This window comes from Lissotriton helveticus, chromosome 8, assembly GCF_964261635.1.
Source record: "Lissotriton helveticus chromosome 8, aLisHel1.1, whole genome shotgun sequence".
NCBI lineage: Eukaryota > Metazoa > Chordata > Amphibia > Caudata > Salamandridae > Lissotriton > Lissotriton helveticus.
In genome coordinates this window covers 1,396,597,352-1,396,622,465 of record NC_136069.1, presented here as the reverse complement: position 1 = coordinate 1,396,622,465, position 25,114 = coordinate 1,396,597,352, and the positions used below count along the sequence as shown (strand labels likewise).

The following is a 25,114-nucleotide window of genomic DNA, read 5'->3' as shown; positions in this document are numbered from 1 at the left end:
GTAGGCTTTTAATGGCTTCCCAATCTTCTTTTGTCATGTTCTTACGATTATACTGGCCCTGGGACTGTTCAATTTTGTCTATATCTTGTAGAACCAGGGATTCAAACACCAACACTTCCGGGCCTACCGCTGAGGTTGGTGGACAAAATGTGGAAGGTTTTCTGAGATTAGAAGTATAGGTGATGTTTTCAGGTTGTCTGTTGTCCTTGAAAAACTTTTTAAGCTTAATTCTCCTCATTGTCTCATAAAATTCGATCCTGCATTTAAATGCGTCGTGATTTGGCGTGGGGACGAACCCCAGGCCTTTGTTGAGTACTCTTCTTTCACTATTGGTGAGGACATGATCCGAGAGATTGACTACTATGTCCCCCCTCATTTCTGAGTCCTCCCTCTGCTGCGAGTCAGCCTCGGTGAGAACGTCTGCCATTGTTGGCGTTGTTGGTTCGGCTGGTTGTTTTGATTTCCTCTGCCTCTTCCGCCACTTTGACCGCCGCCACGGTTGGTGGGTCGCTGGCCCTGGGCTAAAAAAGACCTAAGAAGGGCACCAAGATCTTCACTACTCTGATTTTGTTGCTGAAACCTTACTCGGTTGCCTTGAGGTGTGTCTTCTTCCTCTTCACTCGATGTATTATCGAACGTCCACTGTTTGGGCGTCCGTCTAGATTGTTGCCTGCCCCCTCGGCCTCTCTGTCTTCCTCCAAAGGCTTGTGGCTCTTGCGGTGTTGTATAATACTCGTCCTGCACGTAAGGAAATGCCCATTCGTGCGAATATCTCTCTAGGTTGCGAGTGAGGCCCTTCAGCTTTTGAGTGACCATATAGTTTCTGTATTCAGAAAGGTCGTCCTGGATTCTTTGGAGTTGTTCCTTCGTATCTACTAAGGTGGTATCTCTCTGTATAGATTCTTCCAATTCCAGGATCTCTTTAAGCAACTCCTCACTGAGCCGCTTCGCAGTGCTGATAATCAAAATCAACCAATCTCTCGTGCACTTATTAGCGATGAAACTCCAGTCACGCCTGAATCTACTATCGTCTAGAAAGATACGGGGCTCTATTCTCACCAAAAGACTGGCTGGTGCTGCGCCTGTCATGTAGTATTCAGTCATAAGCGCCCCATGAAGCGCAATTCTAACCTGCTTCTTTTTAAGAGTGCCGAGCTTTTCCCATTCTTCCCTCGCTTTAGTTGTACTCAACAACTGATTGTCAGGTAACAATGAAGGTCCTGCAAGGATCGCAGCTATTTGTTCCTCTGTAAAGGCTAAGCAATTCCTATCCATTGAAATGTAATGGCATGCGTTATCTACAACACAATAGGGGGAACCCAGAGTACAGATGACCAATAATCTAGGGATCCTCAACCCCACACTCATTTGTCCCAGTAATCCAGCTCCTAGCCAGTCACAATGTCTACATGTAAAGATTATAAAAACAGGGGTTTAATAATCCTCCCAGTTTGAGGAAACCACACTCTCACGGCTGAGCCGCCGTACTAAGTATTCAAGAAATATAGGAGCATAGAGGGATAACGGAGCGGGTCGCCCTCCACTCAAAATCTACACAACAACAGGTTTCCTCAATCTGGGAGGATTATTAAACCCCTGTTTTTATAATCTTTACATGTAGACATTGTGACTGGCTAGGAGCTGGATTACTGGGACAAGTGAGTGTGGGGTTGAGGATCCCTAGATTATTGGTCATCTGTACTCTGGGTTCCCCCTATTGTGTTGTAGATAACGCATGCCATTACATTTCAATGGATAAGAATTGCTTAGCCTTTACAGAGGAACAAATAGCTGCGATCCTTGCAGGACCTTCATTGTTACCTGACAATCAGTTGTTGAGTACAACTAAAGCGAGGGAAGAATGGGAAAAGCTCAGCACTCTTAAAAAGAAGCAGGTTAGAATTGCGCTTCATGGGGCGCTTATGACTGAATACTACACGGCAGGCGCAGCACCAGCCAGTCTTTTGGTGAGAATAGAGCCCCGTATCTTTCTAGACGATAGTAGATTCAGGCGTGACTGGAGTTTCATCGCTAATAAGTGCACGAGAGACTGGTTGATTTTGATTATCAGCACTGCGAAGCGGCTCAGTGAGGAGTTGCTTAAAGAGATCCTGGAATTGGAAGAATCTATACAGAGAGATACCACCTTAGTAGATACGAAGGAACAACTCCAAAGAATCCAGGACGACCTTTCTGAATACAGAAACTATATGGTCACTCAAAAGCTGATGGGCCTCACTCGCAACCTAGAGAGATATTCGCACGAATGGGCATTTCCTTACGTGCAGGACGAGTATTATACAACACCGCAAGAGCCACAAGCCTTTGGAGGAAGACAGAGAGGCCGAGGGGGCAGGCAACAATCTAGATGGACGCCCAAACAGTGGACGTTCGATAATACATCGAGTGAAGAGGAAGAAGACACACCTCAAGGCAACCGAGTGAGGTTTCAGCAACAAAAACAGAGTAGTGAAGATCTTGGTGCCCTTCTTAGGTCTTTTTTAGCCCAGGGCCAGCGACCCACCAACCGTGGGGGCGGTCAAAGTGGCGGAAGAGGCAGAGGAAATCAAAACAACCAGCCGAACCAACAACGCCAACAATGGCAGACGTTCTCACCGAGGCTGACTCACAGCAGAGGGAGGACTCAGAAATGAGGGGGGACATAGTAGTCAATCTCTCGGATCATGTCCTCACCAATAGTGAAAGAAGAGTACTCAACAAAGGCCTGGGGTTCGTCCCCACGCCAAATCACGACGCATTTAAATGCAGGATCGAATTTTATGAGACAATGAGGAGAATTAAGCTTAAAAAGTTTTTCAAGGACAACAGACAACCTGAAAACATCACCTATACTTCTAATCTCAGAAAACCTTCCACATTTTGTCCACCAACCTCAGCGGTAGGCCCGGAAGTGTTGGTGTTTGAATCCCTGGTTCTACAAGATATAGACAAAATTGAACAGTCCCAGGGCCAGTATAATCGTAAGAACATGACAAAAGAAGATTGGGAAGCCATTAAAAGCCTACAAAACAACGTTGAGATAACCATAAAATCAGCTGATAAGGGCGGGGCGATTGTCCTTCTAAATACAACCGACTATGAGGCTGAGGTTTTACGCCTCCTCAATGAAAGGACCAATTATCGACCACTTAATAGGGATCCTGTGGAGGAATTGTCGCAGATCATCCGCGACATGGTCGGAGTAGCCAGGGAAAGGAAATGGATCACAGTTAAAGAGGCGGAGTTCCTTGTGAATACCAACCCCAGGACTCCGTCTTTTTACATTTTACCTAAAATCCATAAGCCCCAACGCCCTCCCCCGGGGCGCCCTATCATCGCAGGGATTCAATCTATCCTGGAACCACTTTCCCAGTATGCAGATTACTTCCTCAGAGAGTCTGTCGTTACCCAGAAATCATTTGTCAAAGATACCACTGACATTTTAAACATACTTGAGGACATTCAATATGACCCAGCTAATGAATTCTTTGTCACCATTGACATTGAATCACTGTACACCTGTATACCCCAGGACGCAGCGCTGGTGGCAGCAGCGCGCGCCCTGGGGAATCAGGAATGGTTCTATGACACCACTCAGGCATTTGTGCTGCAGTGTATAGAGTTAGCTCTTACCAGAAACTACTTTAGCTACAAAGATCAGCTGTATCTCCAGGTGTCTGGGACCTCAATGGGGGCGACCATGGCACCCAGCATAGCTTGCATCTACGTTGGACAGTTCGAGGAGCACGTCATCTATCATAATAACAACCCGTTCCAGAGCCAGCTTAGGCTCTGGAAACGATATATAGATGACGTGCTCTGCATTTGGACCGGAACAGAGGAACGTCTCTTAGAATTCCTCAACTGGCTAAATGTCCAAGATGGCAACCTCAAGTTTACTTGGACATATGATAGACACAAGGCAGTGTACTTGGACTTGGATATCGAGCATAATATGGGCACCATCAACACCTGTGTACATCAAAAACCCACAGATAGGAACTCCTTGTTGTTGTACAATTCTTTCCACCCCAGGGCTTTGAGGGACAATTTGCCCGTGGGGCAATTTCTGAGATACAGACGTAATTGTTCAAGTACCAACACTTTCCTTGAACAATCCGAAACACTGATGGCTAAACTAACCAGTAGGAATTATCCGACTAGGACGGTGAAACAAGCGAAAAAGAGAGCACTTAATACACCAAGGAGTGCCCTTTTAGAAAAAACAGTCAAACAGAGGGATGAATGTGTACCTGTGGTTATGACGTTCGACCCCATGGCTACAAGAATCCGGCAGTCCATCCGTAAGCACTGGTCGATTTTGTCTGATAGCAACTTCAATATGCCTCCTCCTAGATTTGCTTTTAAGAGGGCGAGCAATCTTAAAGACAAACTCGTACATTCGAGGGCCCCCTCTACACAAATTGATCATAATTCCACTATACCTAAAGGCCACTACCCTTGTGGAACATGCTCGGTCTGCCCATTGACTAGAAAGAGCAAAAGTGTGACACTTACATCTGGCAAGGAGTGGTTCCACAATCAGTTCAGCAATTGTAACTCCACACAAGTTGTATATAGGTTAACATGCCAGTGCGGTTTACAATATATTGGTCTGACCAGTCGAAAAATAAAAGTACGCATACAAGAACATTTGAGTACCATCAGGGCTGGTAAATTAACAACGAGATTGGTCCAACACTGTTTTTCTATGAAACACACCTTCCACTGGACTATCCTTGAGAAGATCCGAGGTTCCCCTCAAAATATTGAGGAGATCTTATTAGCCAAGGAAGCGCGCTGGATTTATAATGAGAAAACAGACAGGACGGGCCTCAACGAGATTATAGAATGGAACCGCATCAAACTGTAAATTTGACCTGAATTTTCAGAGTTTGTTTGACCTGTATAACACAATATCGATTATAACTAATGTTACCCGGTGGGGATGAGTGTGGGGGTGGAGTGACATCGGATGGCCCTGCCATACATTCCCTATAGGACGCATGGGAGTCATTAGTTATATGGTGAGATGTGAATGCCATTCCTCAACTGACAGTGTTGAGGCATGGAGGGTGGTACATGCGTCTAGGCATGTCTGAGCAGCGAGATCTTTCCCCTGAAACACATTTTTCTTGCATTCACTTAACATTATTTCTTTTGAACTCACTGATTTAGAATCCTGCTTTACAAGAAATTGTGTATTGGGTTTTTATACAGTATATTCCACTACATCCATTTTCCGGTGGGTTATTCGTATATTTAACCATCAATGTTTGGACCCTTTGAAATTCCTGTGAGGACGCAGCTTATCTCTACATATGCAGGCACATAGGTATGTTCGCTACTGTTGACTAGGCTAAGATGGCCGCCACGTAGTACTGTTATCACGTGGTACGCCCTGAGGGGCGTGGTCCCGCCGGCACCGTGTACTTGTAGACTCGATGGTTGTATCTTCCGGACGGCTGAGGAAAGGCGTCTTCCTGGCACGTCACGGTGAGAGGAGGCCCTTGAGAGATCCGGACAGGGAAGTAATATGGCTATGAGGAGTGTGTGGTGTGTGGGTCGTAGATGACGCTAACGCTGTGGAGTAGCATATTATTTCGAAGCGGTGGGCACTGCATTTAACGTTGGTGCAGTGGTGTCTGCGTTGTAAGGGCACTTTTACCTGTATGGACGATAGCGTTTTCAGACCGCCACAAGAGGGATTTGATATATGTGCAATGGCAGCGGTTATAACATCAGACAAAGACTTGCCGTGAATAGGGCACCAGTACAGCAACTAGCGGTGTGGGTTGGTGCAAGCCATTAGACAGCAAAACAATATCCCAGACTGCACATGATACAAATCCATGTACTTAATCGCTTTTTACAGATTCTATACTGGAGCAATAAGGAACACACTTACGTGGGAAGTGCTTGTTACCTTTGAAGAAACAGGAGCGGCCGGTATGAGTGGCTTGGCTGCCCCCTGGTAATACTTTACACCTCACAGTTTACCTCATTCAGTGCATCCAGTATGCGTTTCTTGCCTGGCTTAGGTCTACATGTTTTTAATAGGTTCTTTCACCTGTTCTCTCTTGGCAGCACGCTATAGAACTAGTGTCCAAAATAGTGAAGTGACAGCTCCCGAGTGCAGTCCTGAGGAAACTGCTTTAATGCAACATAGCAGTGAAACATGTCGGCACTGGCAGCAGGTTGTGGTAGGCATGATTAACTACCAGCCTTTTTAAACAGCACACAATCACTGCCCTATGAATAAAATTGGGTAAGGGACGGTATCCTTGTGTGTTTTTATGCACTCTGTTATTATTATTATTTTTTGTGTATGTGTTGGTCACTAGCAGATATTTCTGCGCCTTCACTAGTTTGTCACTGTATATGTTGTTTGTTTTGGACACCTCTTTCCTTTCCATTTATTTTTCTTTAAGACGCAAGTGACAACCGATGATGAGACAGGGGCTTGTCTGGAAATTATATACCAGTTACCCTGATGGTGGTGTTTCCGTGAGGTGTCATTTGCGTCTTTCACATTTTTTGCTCTATTAGGAGCAGTGTCCAACGCAGGGTGTGGATTTATGGGTGACCATTGATATTCTGGTGCACCGTACGTGTGGGTTCTTGTGTGTTGCCCGGGAGAACAGGTTTTTATACGTTGGCGGAGAACAGTGCATTGTTTCTCTTATAAAACAGATAAGAGATTGGTGGGGAGTGGGACTTTTTGAACACCCCCCCTTGAGTCACTGATACAGATGTACGCCGTTTGAGTGGGTCTTTCTGTTGTTGTGTAGGCCCAGAAAAGGTATGTAAAATAGTACTTCAGGAATACTGTTTTACATAATCACAAATGCCTTTGTCAATAGGCCCCCATATTTTTACTTAATAATAATTAAAGTCATTGTTTTTAATTATTTCATCCACACACACATATATATATATATATTATTTAAAGTAGTTTTCTACGCAAACATTAGCAAATTAACTATATTAGTGATTTTTTAAAATATATAAATGTAAATTATATGTATCAAATTCATTACAAAAATATGAATATGTTTAAGATGTAAAATGAACTATACTTTACTATATTTAACACAAATTTCTTTGGATGTACCACTTACTAGTTACAATTCTAACTCTGCTCCGACAAACACTTGGCAAAGTGCATATAGTTGGGAGTGATAAGATTTACTCTATAAACTCCAGTCCTAATAACACTGGGGACAGGAATATATTGAGATAAGGCTGGAGGTTGGAAGGGTCACAATTACTAATATATTGCCAGTCTGACTAACATTAAGAAAAGTTGATATATTAGAGGGTTTTGATTTACTATTCCATCTCCAGTACTACAAATACTGGGGAGGTGGAGAGGGGCAGATTTACTATTGTAATGCTATCTATCTAATCTATCCAACAATATGTAAATTGCATCTATTTGGCAGGATCAGATTTAATAGCCTCACTCCAATCCTGCAAACATTGGAAAAAGGGCATATTTCTTTTGAGGGGGGTGTGGGGGGGAGGGGGGGAGGGTCAGATAATTTATTTTAACTACTATCCTAGAAACACTGTGGAAAGTACATATACTTGGGGGTGGGGGTGTCAGAATTTCTGTTCCAACTAAACTAAGACTAAAGATGGAGAAAGTGCATAAAAATAGGCAGTCATTTATATTTTAACTTCCGTTCCACTAACAGTGTTGAAAGAGTATGTATTGAGGAGGGTGTGCCACTTATACTCTTTTAACTCCAGTCCTGCAAACATTGGGGGGTATATCTTTGGGTTGGGGGGTTTTTCGATTTTCCGTGCTAACCTCAGTCCAACAAACATTGTGGAACATGAATATAATTGGAAGGAAGGTTGAGTTTACACTTTTTAAAAAAAATAATCCTATTAAAAAGTAGGAAAAGTTTATTGTTTAGTTAATTAAAACCATAACAATTTAAGGCTAATAACACATGTGAGAAAGACCAATGTTGTAGCAAAAAACATTAAAAAACAATTAAACATACAATCTCTTCATCTCTTCATGATATTTCTAAAAATCATTATTAATAAAAGTTCTGTGCAAAGTGGTAGTCCATTTTTTGTTCCTCGTTGCCGTATTTAGCACAGCTTTTTAAATGCTGTGAGAAATGTAATCAGTCTACCGTTCAATGGTGGATCTGAGGGATTTAGGCACGCCATTGTTGCGGCTCTTCAGGATCTAATGCCTCTGTCATTAAAGCTTGATTTTAGGATCCTAACTCGTTCTTTATACAGATTCTTGCATATGCAAATTACATGGATAAAATCTTCTTTGTGAAAGTTGCACAGCCGACAGGATTTAGAGCCTGTATGCACCCACGCAGGCTGGTCAGCCAAGGATGGTAGTGACCCAAAGCGTAATGCCAGAAGTTGTTTTTTTACATTAATTGAAAATGTTTCGCTCAGATATACCGCCGGTGCAAGGGACTTATAGTTGTTTATCACCATCCAAGCGTGCGACCTTGATCTAAAAATATTTTTATCCAATGTTGACGAATGGATTTTTGAAACTTTGTTTATAGCTTGTTTGAAGGATTGGCACGGCAGATTTTTATTCCATAATTCTGTTGTACCTGTAGTTAAAAGGGATTTGCATAGGTACTGACAAAAAGGGGAAGTTTTGTCCTCGTTTAATTCGGACCACAGAGCTTCATTTATTTCTGATGTAGCTACATTTTGCTTCAGGCGATATCAGGTTTTCACTGTTGCATATATTCTGCCTATGTCTTCATTTATTAGGCCGAATTCAAGGCGAACCTGGGCTGGAGAGGCAGATCTTTGAATCTGGAATACTTTTTTTATAGATGGAAACTATTAGTTTATTTAAGACCTCTCCATCTTCGCCATGGAAGGCAACACTAGCATATGTTAGTGTTGGCAGGATTTTTGCCTTCATAACAGCTAGCAGGGGTTTATATGAAGGGCCCTTCAGACTTTTAGCCAGTAACCTCAAAGCAAATATGAGCGCGCTTGTTCTCTGAGACATTTACCTTTTTTGCTCCATGAGGTTTTTTGAATTATCAATATAGAGACCTAGGTACTTGTACTTGTTTACCTCCTCAAGTTTGTTACTGTTATTAATATTGAGGAAAGTACATATATTTCAGGGGAGCTGTGAAGATAAATACAAATTAAAAAGATATTTTATATTAAAAACATAAATATGACAATGAATGAACCTCAATATCATTTTTCATTATATGTAAATGGTTTCTGATGTATTTAATTAAATGTAATACTACCAATTTTACTCAATAATATTTTGAAATTAAATAACTTTCAAAAACACTACCTGTCCAATCCCTCAATATACCTGCAGCCTATAAAAAAACACAGAGATTTATAACATGATGAATAAATAATTAAACATATTATTAAAAAGCAATGTGTATACATTTAAAACAAAAATGACAACAATATTACACAAGTTACAATTATAGTAATTACCATTATATGTTAGTTAACAGTATCCTAAAGCATTGATATATGTGACAAAATGTAAAATGTATACGTACCCTTGTATATAAAATCTTGATATTTTGTACTTCAGATATTTTGACCACAATATAATGGTCAAAGGATATTCTGAAGTCACTATTCAAGAGCTATACTGCTCCAAGGAGAAGAATGAAATAAAGGGTGGGTTTCATTGCTGGCAGACAGTAAGAATTGTATCAGAAATAAATGTCTACAGCTGTATCAGGAGCATGGCAGAATATGTTTCTGGTACAAAACAAGGCATGCTCACAAATCTCACTAAAAGGAGTTTATTGGTGGGCCAGTGCCCTATGAACATCAGTTACAGAAGATCTTTCACAAAACTAAAGTCATGCACCCAGTGCTCCTTCACAGCATGATCGTTCTACATGGAAACACAGGCCGACAGTGAAGCCGTGGCTAAGAACACAGCACACTCACCTTATAATCCATCTGTCCCACCACCACTTCATTCTTACTTTTCCACTTTTAAAGGTGTTTATAAGAGGAATAGTTAATTCTGGACAAAAAACTCAAAGCCTCCGTCCTTCCTGTGGAACCCTGGCCAGCTGCATTGATGAAGTTAATTCTGCCTTCCATCAACAGATGCCAAAAACCTAATCAAGCCTCCTCTTTTTACTATCACACATTGTAATTATCTGAAACACACAGTCATCACTCCTCTTCTTAAGACACATATCAATATCAAGCGTATTTTGACCAATATTTCTGAATAATCAACAATCTAGCTTCAGACTAACTCAGGGCTCAGATCATGTAGAGAAGACCTATTCATTGCTTTTGACAAAAGTTGGATCCTCCTTTGCCGCATAGTGGTATATGATGCGGTGTGCTGTAATTTCTTGTTGAGCAGCCTCAGGGAAGGGCAGAGGTAGTTGGAGCAACCCTTGATTTCTCTAAAACCACACCCTGTTTATAAAGAAAGGATCAGCTTTTACATCCTTTCTTGTGGGAGGATGTCACTCAGGAGTGATCTCAGTTCCCCCTACATATACAGAACAGAAAGAGGTAAAGTTACTACAAGAGTAGCTCAGACAAATGGCTAAGATTTTTACTTAAAGGTCCGTCGGCATAAACGCCCAACACTGGTGCCGGAAACCAGGGTTCGAGCCTCAAGGTTGCGTCCACATCCTGTGATTCTGGGCAAATCACTTATTCTCCCCGTGCCTGAATGTGTAATGTAAATATGGTGCTCATGTAGCGCTCCAATACCTTTGTGTCGAGTTCGCGCTATATATATAAAAAAAAGTAACCCACTTTCACATACTGGGGAAGTGAGTCCTGCAATTCTTTAGGCATATATGTGGAGCAATATTAAACTGGTGGTGGATTTAGAAGATGCATTTTGGAAGGGTGAGTGAGGAACGTTTTAAGCCTTGTGGATAGTTTGAGAACTTGTCATAGAGTGAGCATAGTGATTATTACGATTTGTCTTTACATTTACACTACCCAAAAAGTGAAAATGTACATATTGTGGCGTGGCTGAGGTTCACGGTTGTCACTTCTCCTGGAGCCACTACCCACTTTTATCAGCTTAAATACCCAGTAAAATCCAGAACAGGAATAACAGCCTGCAGGTAAAGACCTACTGCCAGAGGAAATGCTGTAAAGCAACCACTCCATAGTGCCTACAATTTTGAAGGAATGGCATATGTGAAGTGGAAACTGCAGTTTTTCCCATTATAGAACATTACTGGCATGGACATTTCGGAAATATTTTTAATCACCATATGGGTATAGGGTGTACTCAACAGTGGACTCAAAAACTGTGAAAAATTCATTTTAATTTAAGAAATTGCATATAGGACATGCTTAAAACATATGGGCACTATGCTAACCCACTGAAATATAGCCCATGATTAATGGATTGAAGTTTATCAGAGATTCCCACTGGTTGTGGTCAGGAAAATAAGTTAGGTTGAGCCCTCAAATAATCCTTTTAAATGATCGTCATTTTCAAAGGGACATTGAATTCAAACATAGTTGCTGTTAATAGGTGTGATTTAGTCAACATGTTCTTCTTTAAAAATGCACCCTTTACCTTACCAGAGCGGCACAGAATAGACAAGGCTGAAGCTTGAAAGCCTAGCGTATTCAGGAGTGTAGGTACACTACTGGAAACACAAGAAAGGACAAAGAGTTTGAGCAGGGAACTCATCGAATCAAAGGGGCAACCTGGTGAATCTGAGATGCAATAAACCATGAATCTTCACTAGTTTATATACTTTTGTAAAAGGAACACCTGTGTAAAGCTCCTTGGAGCCCTCTTACCACTTTCTGAAGATTTGTGGCTCAGTTACTAAAGCTGTATTCTTGGTGTGTCTTCAGGTTCTCAGAAAATGTAGTGGGAAAGCAGTTTGATTAGCTGGAAGGCATTTCCCTTCTAGTTTGGAGTCTTTTCCTTTGTTGTAATGGCAGAGGCACCTTCGTTCCTGGAGGATCAGGGTGGGTTTCTTAACTTGACTAAACTCAGCTTGTATCACAGTACCCTCGCAGAGAGGATATTACCATGCCCATGCGTGAATAGCGTCTCTATTCTTAATCCAGATCATAATATACATTAATGGTATTTTCCAGGTTTTTGACTGGGTTAGCATACTTTTCTGTTTTTCAGGAAGTCATCTTCCCCAAAGAATGATAGTTGAATGGTGGCTGCTATTTTCACAAATTTTATTTTCAGTCATTTTTAGAGACCCTAAACAAAGCAGACCAGGAAGACTGATTGTCGCCTCGTATCATCGCTTATTTACTCCTTGCCCGCTTTGACATTTTTCCTGTCTGATCCAATTTCTTTCCTGGATATTTATTGATTGTCATCTGCCTATTGCTGTTCTTAAACATTCCAGAGCGCCTCCTTTCTCAGCGTTAGAATGAGGAAAAACACCAGTTTCAGTGTGTTTTAGGTTATTAAGCAGTAAGCAGCAAAAATGCTCTTATTTTCTAAGGAAGGGACAGTATACAAAGTGCCCAGCAGCTAGCATCACAGCAACTCAGCACTGGTCTCTAACAAGCAAAGGTTCCTGGTAAAAGTGCTGCCACGTGGAGTCGATTGACAGCTCCTGTCATATGTTTACGACTACTGCATGTTGCCTTCGTTCATGAAATAAAAAAATGTATGGAGGGGCCACTATACATATAATGGTACATATCTCGTCGGTGTAAAGCATGGCAAGCTTAAAGATTTCCTGTGTATCAATGATCAATGACATTCATTAAAATGAAAATTCTACACACAACAGACCTTGACGTTCAATAACATATCTACCTGTTTCTTTTAATTTTTCTTTATGTATTCAGTATTTCATATTTACATTTACTGGTGTGTTTACTAATCACAGGTGACAGAATCCGAAGATGGTAAATCAGAATCAATGGGAACATTAAAAAGATTAAAGAAGCTGGTTCAAGCCAAAAAAGCCAATGGGACTAGCATGGATGATGCCAAAAATATTTTGATATCCACGAGTAAGTGACAGCACATTATTTACCAGACTGATTATTCAACAAATTTTAAATGCACTGTATTGGAGCTAAGAACCTTATGATAGCTAACTGTAAACCAAGGGAATAGACATTGAAAAAAATGTGTTCATCAAATATACCTTCGCTGATGTCAAACCACCAGACCACATGAGCACTAGAGAACTGCGTCTCATAAAAAATAGGGAACAAACATCTGCAATGCAATAGGTCTCGTATTTACGCAGGTTTGAGCTATTAGCGTTGTAAATGACAATGCCTTTTATTTATGTTTTGGGTTTTAAATCATCAATAAAAGACATTGTCATTTACAATGCCAATAGCTTAAACTTTCGCAAATGCGAGACCTATTGCATTCCAAATGCTTTAAGGCATCGCTGAGTTCCCCCCTTCAGGGCCGGACTGGCTACCGGGCGTTTTGGAATGCTGCTGAGCTGGGGGCTGATTTTGTTGATGGAGACCCTGTGCTGAACGAGATTCGTTTTGCTTTGTTTATTTCAAAGCACACGCAGGTCTCCATCAATGAAATCAGCCCCCACCGTAGTGGAATCAGCCCCCAGCTCAGCAGCATTCCAAAACACCCGGTAGTCAGTCCGGCCCTCCCCCTTCTGTCTCACATGGCCACTGAAGAGCTCCCCGTTTGCTACAAGTTAAATAAACAAGACGGTGGTCACAACTGTGCACGAGAGACCCTCCTGCCCTCCTGCAGTAAGAGAAACTCATTAAAGAAAACAGCGCTTAAAGACTAAAGAAGACGTACTGTGTAACAACTGAAGTTAAAGGGCCAGTCCTCATGAAAGGTCACAAAGACAAGGCAGTACTAAGGAGGGACAAACAAGCCTAATAAAAATCAGAAGTCAGTATTTAAGAAGGAAAATGACACAAGCCAATGACAAATATGAACGGAGAGTGGGCGGGGCTTCAAGTACAGGTTCGCAGGCAAAGTCAATAGGCTAGATTTGGATGAGTAGATTTGTATTTTTTTTAATGCTGCAAAAAAAAAATAGGAAAATAATACAATCATATATTTGCAATAATTTGTTTTTTAAAAAGAACCATCACATATAATTTTAGCACAACAATAGGAGTATCTCCTAGCTGGCATGCGTATTTAGACCAAGTTTAGAAACCCTTTTAAGTTTTAATGCACAAGACAGGAATATATATAACCAGAAGACAAAAGTTAAGCACAAGAGGGTGATACTCAGATATATAAATAAGCACAGACTTATAAATAATTATAAATATGTAATTAAATGGCAAACAGCCTTTACAACTCAGTTGGACCCCCGCATGCCTTTACCAGGCAGGCGACATTACCGTGCAAGTCTTTACCACAGAATAATTTATAACGAATTTGCCTTTACCACGCCTGCCATTACAATGAATTCCATTGTAAAGGCATGATTAGCAAAGGAATATCAGTTGTTAAAGTTTTAAAGGTAAGTATATGTAAGTATTAACGGTTTTATGTTTAAGTGTTTTATCTATCTATCTCTCCCTCTCTCTCTCTCTATCTATATATATATATATATATATATGTATATATATATATATATATATATATATATATATATATATATATATATATATATATATGTATATATATATATATATTCTTTACCATACCAAACTTCTGATGAAAGAAGGCGCTGACTCCGTGAGTTTCAATTCAAACGTATTTATTCCTTATTTCAGTTTCTGCTCATATATATATATTCACTGAAAAAACCATAGGTTTCAGGTCATATATAGTTAGGAATTAGCATTTAAAAAACCATTGAAATTGCTCCTATATAGTTAGTTGTACTAACTATATTTCGCGCACCCGCAATCCACTGCTGATGATGTCACATATTACATCATTCATGACATGGTCAGTGACATCACTGATGACATCACTGATGACATCTCAAATGACATCACTGATGACATCACTGATGACATCATCCAGTGACTGTGTGTTTCTGTAAAGTTTAAATATGTTTTACATATTGAAGAATGACTGGATGTATAAGTGTCTGGATGAAAGATTTAGTAGGTACATGACTGAATGTATGAGTGAGTGATTAAATGTGTCTTACTGAATGCATGGGTTAGTGACCAAACTGTCTGAATGTGTGCATCAGTATGTTTGTTGTTGTGTAAGCAACTGCATGTGTTGATCAGTAGCTATATGAGTGGCTATATGTGTTATTGATTGGTTGCCCGAGAATTTGTATGGGAGACTGAGTGTGTGTGTGGGTAGCTGGCATATATAAATGACTATACATAAGAGCCACTGATTGTGCGAGTGGCTGTATGGATCATTGTGTACTTGTATCAGTAATTGAATAACAAAGTAAGTATGTGTTAGTATATGTTTGAATAAGTAAGGTGTTGTGTGTATAACTGTATAGTTGAGGGAATAAAATTGTGATTGATTCTTTGCATGAATGACTAGATGTGTGAGTAACTCCAAGGATGAGTGGCAGAGTGTGAGTGTCTGTATAGGTGTTTGAGTGCAGAGGATAGTGTTGTATTGATGAGTGACTGTATGTATGAGTGATTGTATGGGTAAATGATTGGATGTGTGTATAGACCAAGCAATCAGTGTGTGCGTATGTAGTAACTGGTATTGGTGTGTCAATGGTTTCAAGAATGGTAGTCTGTGTTTAACACTGGGTGTATCAAAGGTTTTATTAGAGTGTGAAGAAGTGCATCGTATTATCACATGAATGATATCATCAGTGATCTGATCAGTGATGTCAATTGAGATGTCATCAGTGATGTCATTTGAGATGTCATCAGTGATGTCATCAGTGATGTCACTGACCATGTCATGAATGATGTAATATGTGACATCATCAGCAGTGGATTGCGGGTGCGTGAAATATAGTTAGTACAACTAACTATATAGGAGCAATTTCAATGGTTTTTTAAATGCTAATTCCTAACTATATATGACCTGAAACCTATGTTTTTTTCAGTGAATTTGCACGGTTTTTTAAATGCTAATACCTAACTATATATGACCTGAAACCTATGGTTTTTTTCAGTGAATTTGCAAGGTTTTTTAAATGCTAATTCCTAACTATATATGACCTGAAACCTATGGTTTTTTAAGTGAATTTGCAAGGTTTTTTAATTGCTAATACCTAACTATATATGACCTGAAACCTATGTTTTTTTCAGTGAATTTACAAGGTTTTTTAATTGCTAATACCTAACTATGTAAGGCTTGAAACCTATGGTTTTTTCAGTGAATATATATATTTAATATAATATATATATATCATTTTTATTTTCAAGTATTTTTTTTATATGATTACAGGGTCCGCGCTCCGTGAGCGCTCCGTAAGCACACCAAAAACGCTCCGAGCTCTTACCCCGACAAATTTTTTACATTTCTAAAACATAATATCTATATTTTTAACGTACATTTTAAAGGTAGACCATATCTGCTTTAATGTAGAAAATGTTTTTTTACACTTTTAACAACAGTATATTGTTTTTTGAAGTGGTAATACATCTCGCGAGGGTACGTCGCACGTGCACGCAACGTAAGAGCTCCGTCCGCGCAACGTAAAAGCTTCGAGCTCTTACCCCCGAAAGTTTTATAAACTTTAAATCGTTATATCTACGTATTCATTGCACAATGTAAAGGTACACATTATCTGGGATAATAAAGAACATGTTAATTTAAACTTTTACAGACCATATATAACTTAATTAAAGCAATTATAAATCTCGCGAGGGTGCGTACTACATAAGCGCATCGTAAGAAGACGTAAGTGCTCCGTAAATAATACGTAAACGCAATGTAAGCTTAAGTAAGCGCTCCGTAAACGCTCCGTAAACGCTTCCTAAGCTTACGTCCAACCATGTGACCTCAGAACAAAAGATTCTATTGGTTTATAATACTTCCTACTCCAATTCTTGAAAGACCCCTCCCATCTTCATTGTTCTTCTTTGGCTTTCGAGGAAGAAACACCTTTTTTCATCAGCACTTTGCTCCTAAAAAATCTATTGAAATGTTTGAACAGCAGCAACCTGAGCATTCAGAACATGAGGAACCTGAGCATTCTGAACACCAGGAACTTGAGAATTCTTCCAGTTCATCCTCAGAAGAGTTTGTTCCTGAAACCCCTAGATCACCGAAAGAGTCCATAGTTTGGAATTTTTTTTAATTCCCAGATGGACAGAAAAAGGTAAATGCGCCTTTTGTCACATGTAAAATCTGTGACACGGTACTTTCCAGAGGGGATCCACAGAAGAAGTACAGCTTTGGAACTTTTAGCATGGAACGCCATGTCAAGAATATACACCCAAACAATTGGTGTAAAGCTGTAATGAAAAGATCATCAGAGGAGCAGGCTCTGCTCCCAGCACTTCTTCTCAATCAACAGCACCACCAATGCAAGCATCAACGATTGCAATTATCCATCCAGAACTTAAGAATTTGATGATGCAATGCATTCGTTGCCAGAAACTAATAGCCTTTGGACAAGAGTCCATTCAAGTTATCCTGCGAAAAAACAGGAAGCACAGGTGCATCCCATAATTTTTTTCTTTATTTTTCATAGTTTGTTCCGGTTGAACAATTATCTGCCTTAAAAAGTTTATTTGTTTACATCGTTTTTCAAGCAAAACAAAAACAACAAAAAAAACCAGTTCTTTTTAGAACTACCTCTACTGGTTAAAGAAAGAACTACATTTCTATGTTTGTATGTAAAAGTTTGTCATAGTGAATGTCAAAGTGCAAAACTATAAGAATGTGGTACAGCATAAACCTATAAGGTGTTTACCTATAGTATACTGTACTACTTCCAAAGCACTGAAATGTAACATATGTATATAAATAGGTTACCACTCAATGGGCCAGATGTACGTAATCTCGATTTACCTACTCATATATACCAAGGGCCCGATGTAGGTAATCCCAAAACACCACTTCTTAAATACGGAATCATACCGATTCGGTATTTAAGAACTGGCAATGGGGATGTAGGTATTTTTACCGAATTATTTACCGATTCAGTAAAATTCGGTAATTACAGATTCGATAATTACCGAATCTGTATTTGCCATTGATTCCTATGGGCCTTGAAGCCCATAGGAATCAATAGCAAATACCGATTCGGTAATTACCGAATCGGTAAATACCGAATCCTGCCAGGGGGAACAGGGTGTCACTTTGACACCCTGTAGCACCCCTGTTTTTGGCTTGTGTGCAATGTGACACACATACATGCCCTTAAGGAATGTATGTGTGCCACATGGCCCAGGTGTATATGCACAGATGTGCATGTACACAGGAATTCCTTATTTACCACCCAATTGTATTGAGTGGTAAATAACGAATTCTTAGACGCCTCTAGCACGATCAACAGTGCTACCTACATTAGAATTTACAGATTTGGTATTTTTACCAAGTCTGTATTTACCGATTCGGTAATTTTACCGATTCGGTAAATACAGAATCGGTAAAAATACCAAATCTGTAAATAAATGCCTCCTACATAGGAAAAGGCATTTACCAGTCGGTAACGGCCAAATTCAGCCGTTACCGACCAGTAAATGCCTACCTACATCGCGTCCCAAATCATACCACTTCAATATTTAAGAGTAGGTAAATGGGATGTAGGTAATTTCTCTTTTGAAATTACTGAATCTGTTTAATTCAGTCATTTTACCGAATCGGTATTTACCGATTCGGTAATTGCCATTGATTCCTATGGGCCTTGAGGCCCATAGGAATTAATGGCAATTACTGAATCAGTAAATACCGATTCGGTAAAATTACCGAATTGTCAAGGGGGACAGGTTGTCACTTTGACAGCCTGTTGCACCCCTGATTCTGACTTGTGTGCCATGTCACACACATACATGGTCTTACGACATGTATGTGTGCCACATGGCACAAATGTACATGCACAGATGTGCATGTACACAGCAATTCATTATTTACCCCCGAAAGTGTTATCGTTATATCTACATATTCATTGTACAATATAAAAGTACACATTATCTGGGACAATAAAGAACATGTTCATTTTAATTTTTAAACAACATATATAACTTTAGTTAAGCAACTTTTAAACAACATATATAACTTTATTTAAGCAACTTTTAAAAAACCTATATAACTTTATTTAAGCAATTACAAATCTTGTAAGGGTGCGTACCAAACAGTTTTTTTTACAACTACCTCTACCGGTTAAAAAAAGAACTACATTTCTATGTTTGTATGTAAAAGTTTGTCATACTGAATGTCAAAGTGCAAAACTATAAGGTTGTGGTACAGCATAAACCTATAAGGTGTTTACCTATAGTATATTGTACTACTTCTAAAGCACTGAAATGTAACATATGTATATAAATATGTTATAACTCAATAGGCCAAATGTACGTAATCTCGATTTACTTACTCATAAATACCAAATCATACCACTTCAATATTTAAGAGTAGGTAATTTGGATGTAGGTAATTTCTCTTTTGAACTTACCGAATCTGTATAATTCAGTCATTTTACCGAATCGGTATTTATCGATTCGGTAATTGCCATTGATTCCTATAAGTCTTGAGGCCAATAGGAATCAATGGCAATTACCGAATCAGTAAATACCGAATCGGTAAAATTACCGAATTGACAAGGGGGACAGGTTGTCACTTTGACAGCCTGTTGCACCCCTGATTCTGACTTGTGTGCCATGTCACACACATACATGGTCTTACGACATGTATGTGTGCCACATGGCACAAATGTACATGCACAGATATGCATGTACACAGGAATTCATTATTTACCTCCGAAAGTTTTATAAACTTTAAATCGTTATATCTACGTATTCATTGAACAATATAAAGGAACACATTACCTGGGATAATAAAGAACATGTTTATTTTAAACTTTTAAACAACATATATAACTTTATTTAAACAAATATAAATATCACGAGGGTGCTAAATCATTATATCTACATATTCATTATACAATATAAAGGAACATATTAACTGAGAAAGTAAAGAACATGTTTATTTTAAACTTTTAAACAACATATATAACTTTATTTAAACAATTATAAATGTCACAAGGGTGCGTACCACGTAAGCACATCATAAGATGACGTAAGCGCTCCGTAAATAAAACGTAAACGCAACATAAGCTTACGTGGGCACTCCGTAAACGCTCCGTAAACACTCCTTAACCTTACGTCCAACCATGTGACCTTATAACAAAAGATTTTATTGGTTTATAATACTTCCTACTCTAATTCTTGAAAGACCCCTCCCATCTTCATCATTCTTCTTTGGCTTTCGAGGAAGCAACACCTTTTTTCATCAGCACTTTGCTTTTGAAAAATCTACTGAAATGGCTGAACAGCAGGAACCTGAGAAACCCCTAGAACAGAGAGAGAGTCCATAGTACAGAAATTTTTTAAATACCCAGAAAAATAGATAAAGGTAAATCTGCCTTTTGTCAATGTAAAATCTGTGACATAGTACTTTCAAGAGGGGATCCACAGAAGAAGTACAGCTTTGGAACTTATAGCATGGAACGCCATGTCCGGAATATACACCCAAACAATTGGAGTAAAGCTGTAATGAAAAGATCAGAGGAGCAGGGCTCTGCTCCCAGCACTTCTTCTGAAGCAACAGCACCACCAATGCAAGCATCAATAGTTGCAAATATCCAACCTGAACTTAAGAATTTGATGATGCAATGCATTCCTTGCCAGAAACTAGTAACCTTTGCACAAGAGTCCATTCAAGTTATCCTGCAAAAAAACAGGAAGCACAGGTGCATTACCAGGAGCATTTTTTCTTTTCTCTGAAGATTGTCTTCTGGATGAATCTTCTAATTGAGTCCTCTTGATTGATAAAGCTTGCTTATAAAGTCTTTGTTTGCGGTTCTTGGTAGGCATAATCTATTATGACTCTGTAGATATTTACAATCTGTTGAAAAGAAAAATATGACATATTATAGACCACTACCAACATAGCACATAGCAATTACATTAACTAAACAATATAAACACTAGTTCACATCTCTCTTTGTGTGTCTCATATCACTCTCTGCCTGCACCATCTTCCTCTTTGCATGCCTCATCTCACTCTCTCCCTCCACCATCTCTCTGTATGTGTGTGTCATCTCAATCTCTGCCTACACCATCCGTCTGTTTGTGTGTGTGTCTCATCTCACTTTCTGTGTCTAAAACGATTTACCATACTAAATGTTTTTTGTTGAAATGTCTGGCTTTCAGTTTTTTGACAAGAAACACACTGAGTGTGTATGTGAATTGAGGAATAATATTTTCATCTTTTTCCATAATGTTAGCTGTGTGTGCTCACAATTTGAATCTTTTAGCTTACAGGGTAGACTTCTTTTTAAAGTGTTTCTCATGCTTGAATTCAATGCTGGTACAGAGATAGTGCTAATGGTTTAATTTGGCTTGTAAATATGCTCCTTTTTTTACAAGCGCCTTGCGCAACCGTTAACATGGGTGCAAGCAGTGAATATATGGAGAGGGATAGGAATAGCAGATAGAAAACTATATGAAATGGTGTGGAAGATGCATAAAGGATTTCACTAATGGCATCAATTGAGATGGAATAGAAGATAAAGAGGGGCATATTTACAAGCCCCTTGCGCAAAGTTTGACATGGGTGAAAGCAGAAAATGCATGCAGAGTGAAAAAGTTGGCACACAGACAAGAATATGAAATGCCGAGAGAGATGGTTAAAGGGTTTTTCTAATGGCATAAATTGAGATAGAATATACAAAAAAAGAGAGGCATATTTACAAGCCCCTTGCGCAATGTTTGACATTAATGCTGGTATAGAGATAGTGTAATGGTTTCATTGACTTGACAAATATTTTTGTTAGAGGACTGCTGCTTTTTTTCATTGACCTGCTGTCTTTGACGTTTTGCAGCCTTTCTCAGTCTTTCTTTGGTTGGCATGCTGAAATCTTCAAATGATCTGCAGTTGAATCTGTGGTAAAATATAATAAAAAATGTTATTAACCACTATTACCCAACAGTAAATCAATAACAGTCATCAAAAACTTAACACACTACTTAACATTTTTACATAGAAGATTTTTTAGTGCTTGGCAAATTTAGATTACAGAAATAGCAGAAAAGAAATGGAATTTATATTCATTTTACCTGTGCTGTTTTATATGTGAATCTGATCTAATTTTATGAGCATATTTTAATATTTTATTGAAGACACTACACATAACCTGTTTTTGAAGGTGTCTTTATTTTTAAATTAAACGGTTTACATTTTTACTTTTTATTTGTTATACATTTTTTAAATAAATGTTTATAGTTCCATAGGCTCAAGCACGTCAGCTTCCCATCCTATGTCATACAATTCTGACAAATCTGCATCCTCATCACGTTCTTCTTCATCCTCAGGATTTAAATCATCCAAGGGATCAACATCCACTGATGTTTCAATTACGAGTTCTATGATGAGGTCGAAATCAACTGATTGCTGATTGTCGCTCATGTTGATGTTGTCTTTATCTTTAAAGAAAGATAACAACAATGAGATGTTGCAGAGTAAGAGACAAATCTCAGAGATTATAATAGTAAAATTGTTTAACAAGAGTAACATTTTGCAGCTATTATTTAGCCATGTCCAGCGATGCTGAGGAGGTGAAGCCTATGTCCAATTTTTCAGTGAACAGGACTCATCTCTTCCTAACCTTGGATAAGCCTCACCGACTCTGTGTCCCCTGCACATACTTAAATGTAAAGGGGCAGATTGATGTTAACTAGCACATCCCCAGGAATGCACCAGTTAACGTGCACCGCTGCTCTGCCACCCATGGTGTGCCGCATTTACAATCAGATAGGACAAAGCTGCGTCAAAACCCTGCGCCTGGTTGGAGCAGGCATACGTCTTGACGCACGTAGGCTGAAAGCTAAAGCAACAACTAAGTGTCGTGTGCAGAAGTTGCAAAAAAGGAAAAATGGCGTTTAAACCGGTAATGAGCCCATGCTAACTTAACACGGTGTAAAGATATCCAGAATCTACATCAGTTTGGGGTTCACAAACCTGGCAGGTACAAGGCACTGAGGCTTTGCACCGTGCATGTCTCATCCCGAATCATATGTTGTTTCTGAATGAAACAATTTCCCAGACCACATGCTTTGGATTGGCTACTTCTAAAAAATTAAACACCCCTACTATCCCGGAGTTAGAGGAATATGATGGTTGGAGTAATTTTACTCGGTTGTCCATTAGTGATTTACAGGCCCTACTCCGTAATTCTTCCTTTAACATTTCCAGTATAAATCCAAAAGGTTGGCTGCTTTGGCAACGTAGTTCAGATTCTTGCAATTTGCTTGGACCCTTCAAACTCTGAAAAATGGTAAAGTTCCCTGGGGATACATGAACGTTTCTTCTTTATTTGCCCCATTCAATTTGACTAACAAACAACGCTTGCTGTCAATGCGTGATGCTTCCTTTTCAATGTTACATATTGAAAGGTTAGAATCTTTGCCTTTTTCAGTGGCAGAGGCCAATGCTGCAACGTGCCTTATCCACGGTTTAATAACGCTGCGTTTTGCTTTATATAAGTTTTCAAATTGTATGAAATATGTACCAATAGGTCGTTATGAACCTTTAGGTAGTGGTTTTCTTCATGAGGTCTGGTCGCTTCCATACACATACAGATGTTTCAAAGATGACCAAGAAGTTTATCTGAATGGAGAGGAATGCACTGAGACGCCAGATCATTCACTAATGTGTAGGCACATACAGTTACACGGTTCACACAACAAAGACCGACCAAATATGGCTTGCGTGTTGCAAGGAACGCCAGTTCCTGCTATCATCCCCACGTTCAAGTTGTTGGAAAATGGTAGTTATTTGATGCTCAATAATGAAGATTGTTGTGGGTTAATTACAAGTATTCCTTTTATCGTAACAGTAAGTGAACGGGTTATTTGCTGCAGAAATGTTCTATTTCCTCCCACACATGAACATAGGGAGTTTTCAATCTGGCCACAAATACCAACCTTGGGTGCAGATTTCAACGGCATGGCAAGAATAAGGGCTCTTTTGTCTCAGAGAGAGGTGGCCTTGAGTTCGGCCCGTGAAACTTTCGTGCTTCACATAGCGAACACCCGTACAGAGGTGCAGGCCCTTTTAAATACTGATTCGCCTTTGCATTTCACCGAGATGGTTCGGACTATCTTTAACGCGTCCTCCACAAAGGACCTGGCACATTTTTTTAAAGTTGTTAGCAGTGGTCTCGTGACTTCATTTGAGAAAATCTTTGGAGTCATCCCTGCTTTCTTTCATTCTATTTTTTCCACTTTGTTTGGTGGATTCCCAGTTTTACTTGCATTAGCAGCGGACGCTCTTGTGCTTTTTTACATTTTTAAATATGGATGTCCTTCCTGTGCAAGGTCCCGCCCTGCAGCTGCTGACGCTGTTCCGCAATCGCATGCTTGAATATTATGGCACAATGCCGTTGGCGATATTAAGCACGGCATATGGATTATCTTTTCGATTCTCCTACTTCACCTGTGTCCAGCCTGTATTTCACTGCCTGACCTGTGATTTCGATTGGGCCATTGATTTGTGTCTCTGCGGACCGGTTTCTCCTGACGTCGACTTTAATCAGCTGATGAGTCCTATCATTACTCACAAGTTGGTTTGTCCTGGCGAAAGGATTATGGCTGTGGCATTGATGCATGGACTAATTGGTCCCTGGAATTTACTGGCGGCAACACAGTCTTTCTTGGAACAGAGCTTTCTTGAAAACCCACCGAGCTGTCGTCTGATGGTGATAGAGGATCCGGTGCTGGGAGAGCACGTATGTTCTTTTCCGCTTTTAAGTTGGATGGATGAACTGTTTTCGGATGAAGACGGTGACTTCCTATTGGAGGCTGTTGCAGCTTATTTTGCATACACAGTTATGTCATAGACCTTTTTCATGTTTGATATGCTGAGTACTAGCATTTCATTGACAATTCATTGACTTATTTGTCAAGTTTTTATTATTTAGCTTGCCTATTGGCTTAAGCCTCGATAAAGTAGTTGGCTGTTTTATTTTTTTTTAGCATTAAATTTTGCTAGTTTTTAATGTTTTACCTTGTG

At 39.5% G+C, this 25,114-nt stretch overlaps 1 protein-coding gene across 1 annotated transcript in view; it reads left to right on the top strand.

Moving 5' to 3' along the window:
- The window catches only part of LOC144773901 (uncharacterized), a 146,167-nt gene that overhangs the window by 102,163 nt on the left and 18,890 nt on the right, over positions 1 to 25,114 (top strand). The window contains exon 7 of the mRNA XM_078658969.1: positions 12,867 to 12,993. Coding sequence (XP_078515095.1) covers positions 12,867 to 12,993 — 127 coding nt within the window. The remainder of the gene's footprint in view (positions 1 to 12,866; positions 12,994 to 25,114) is intronic.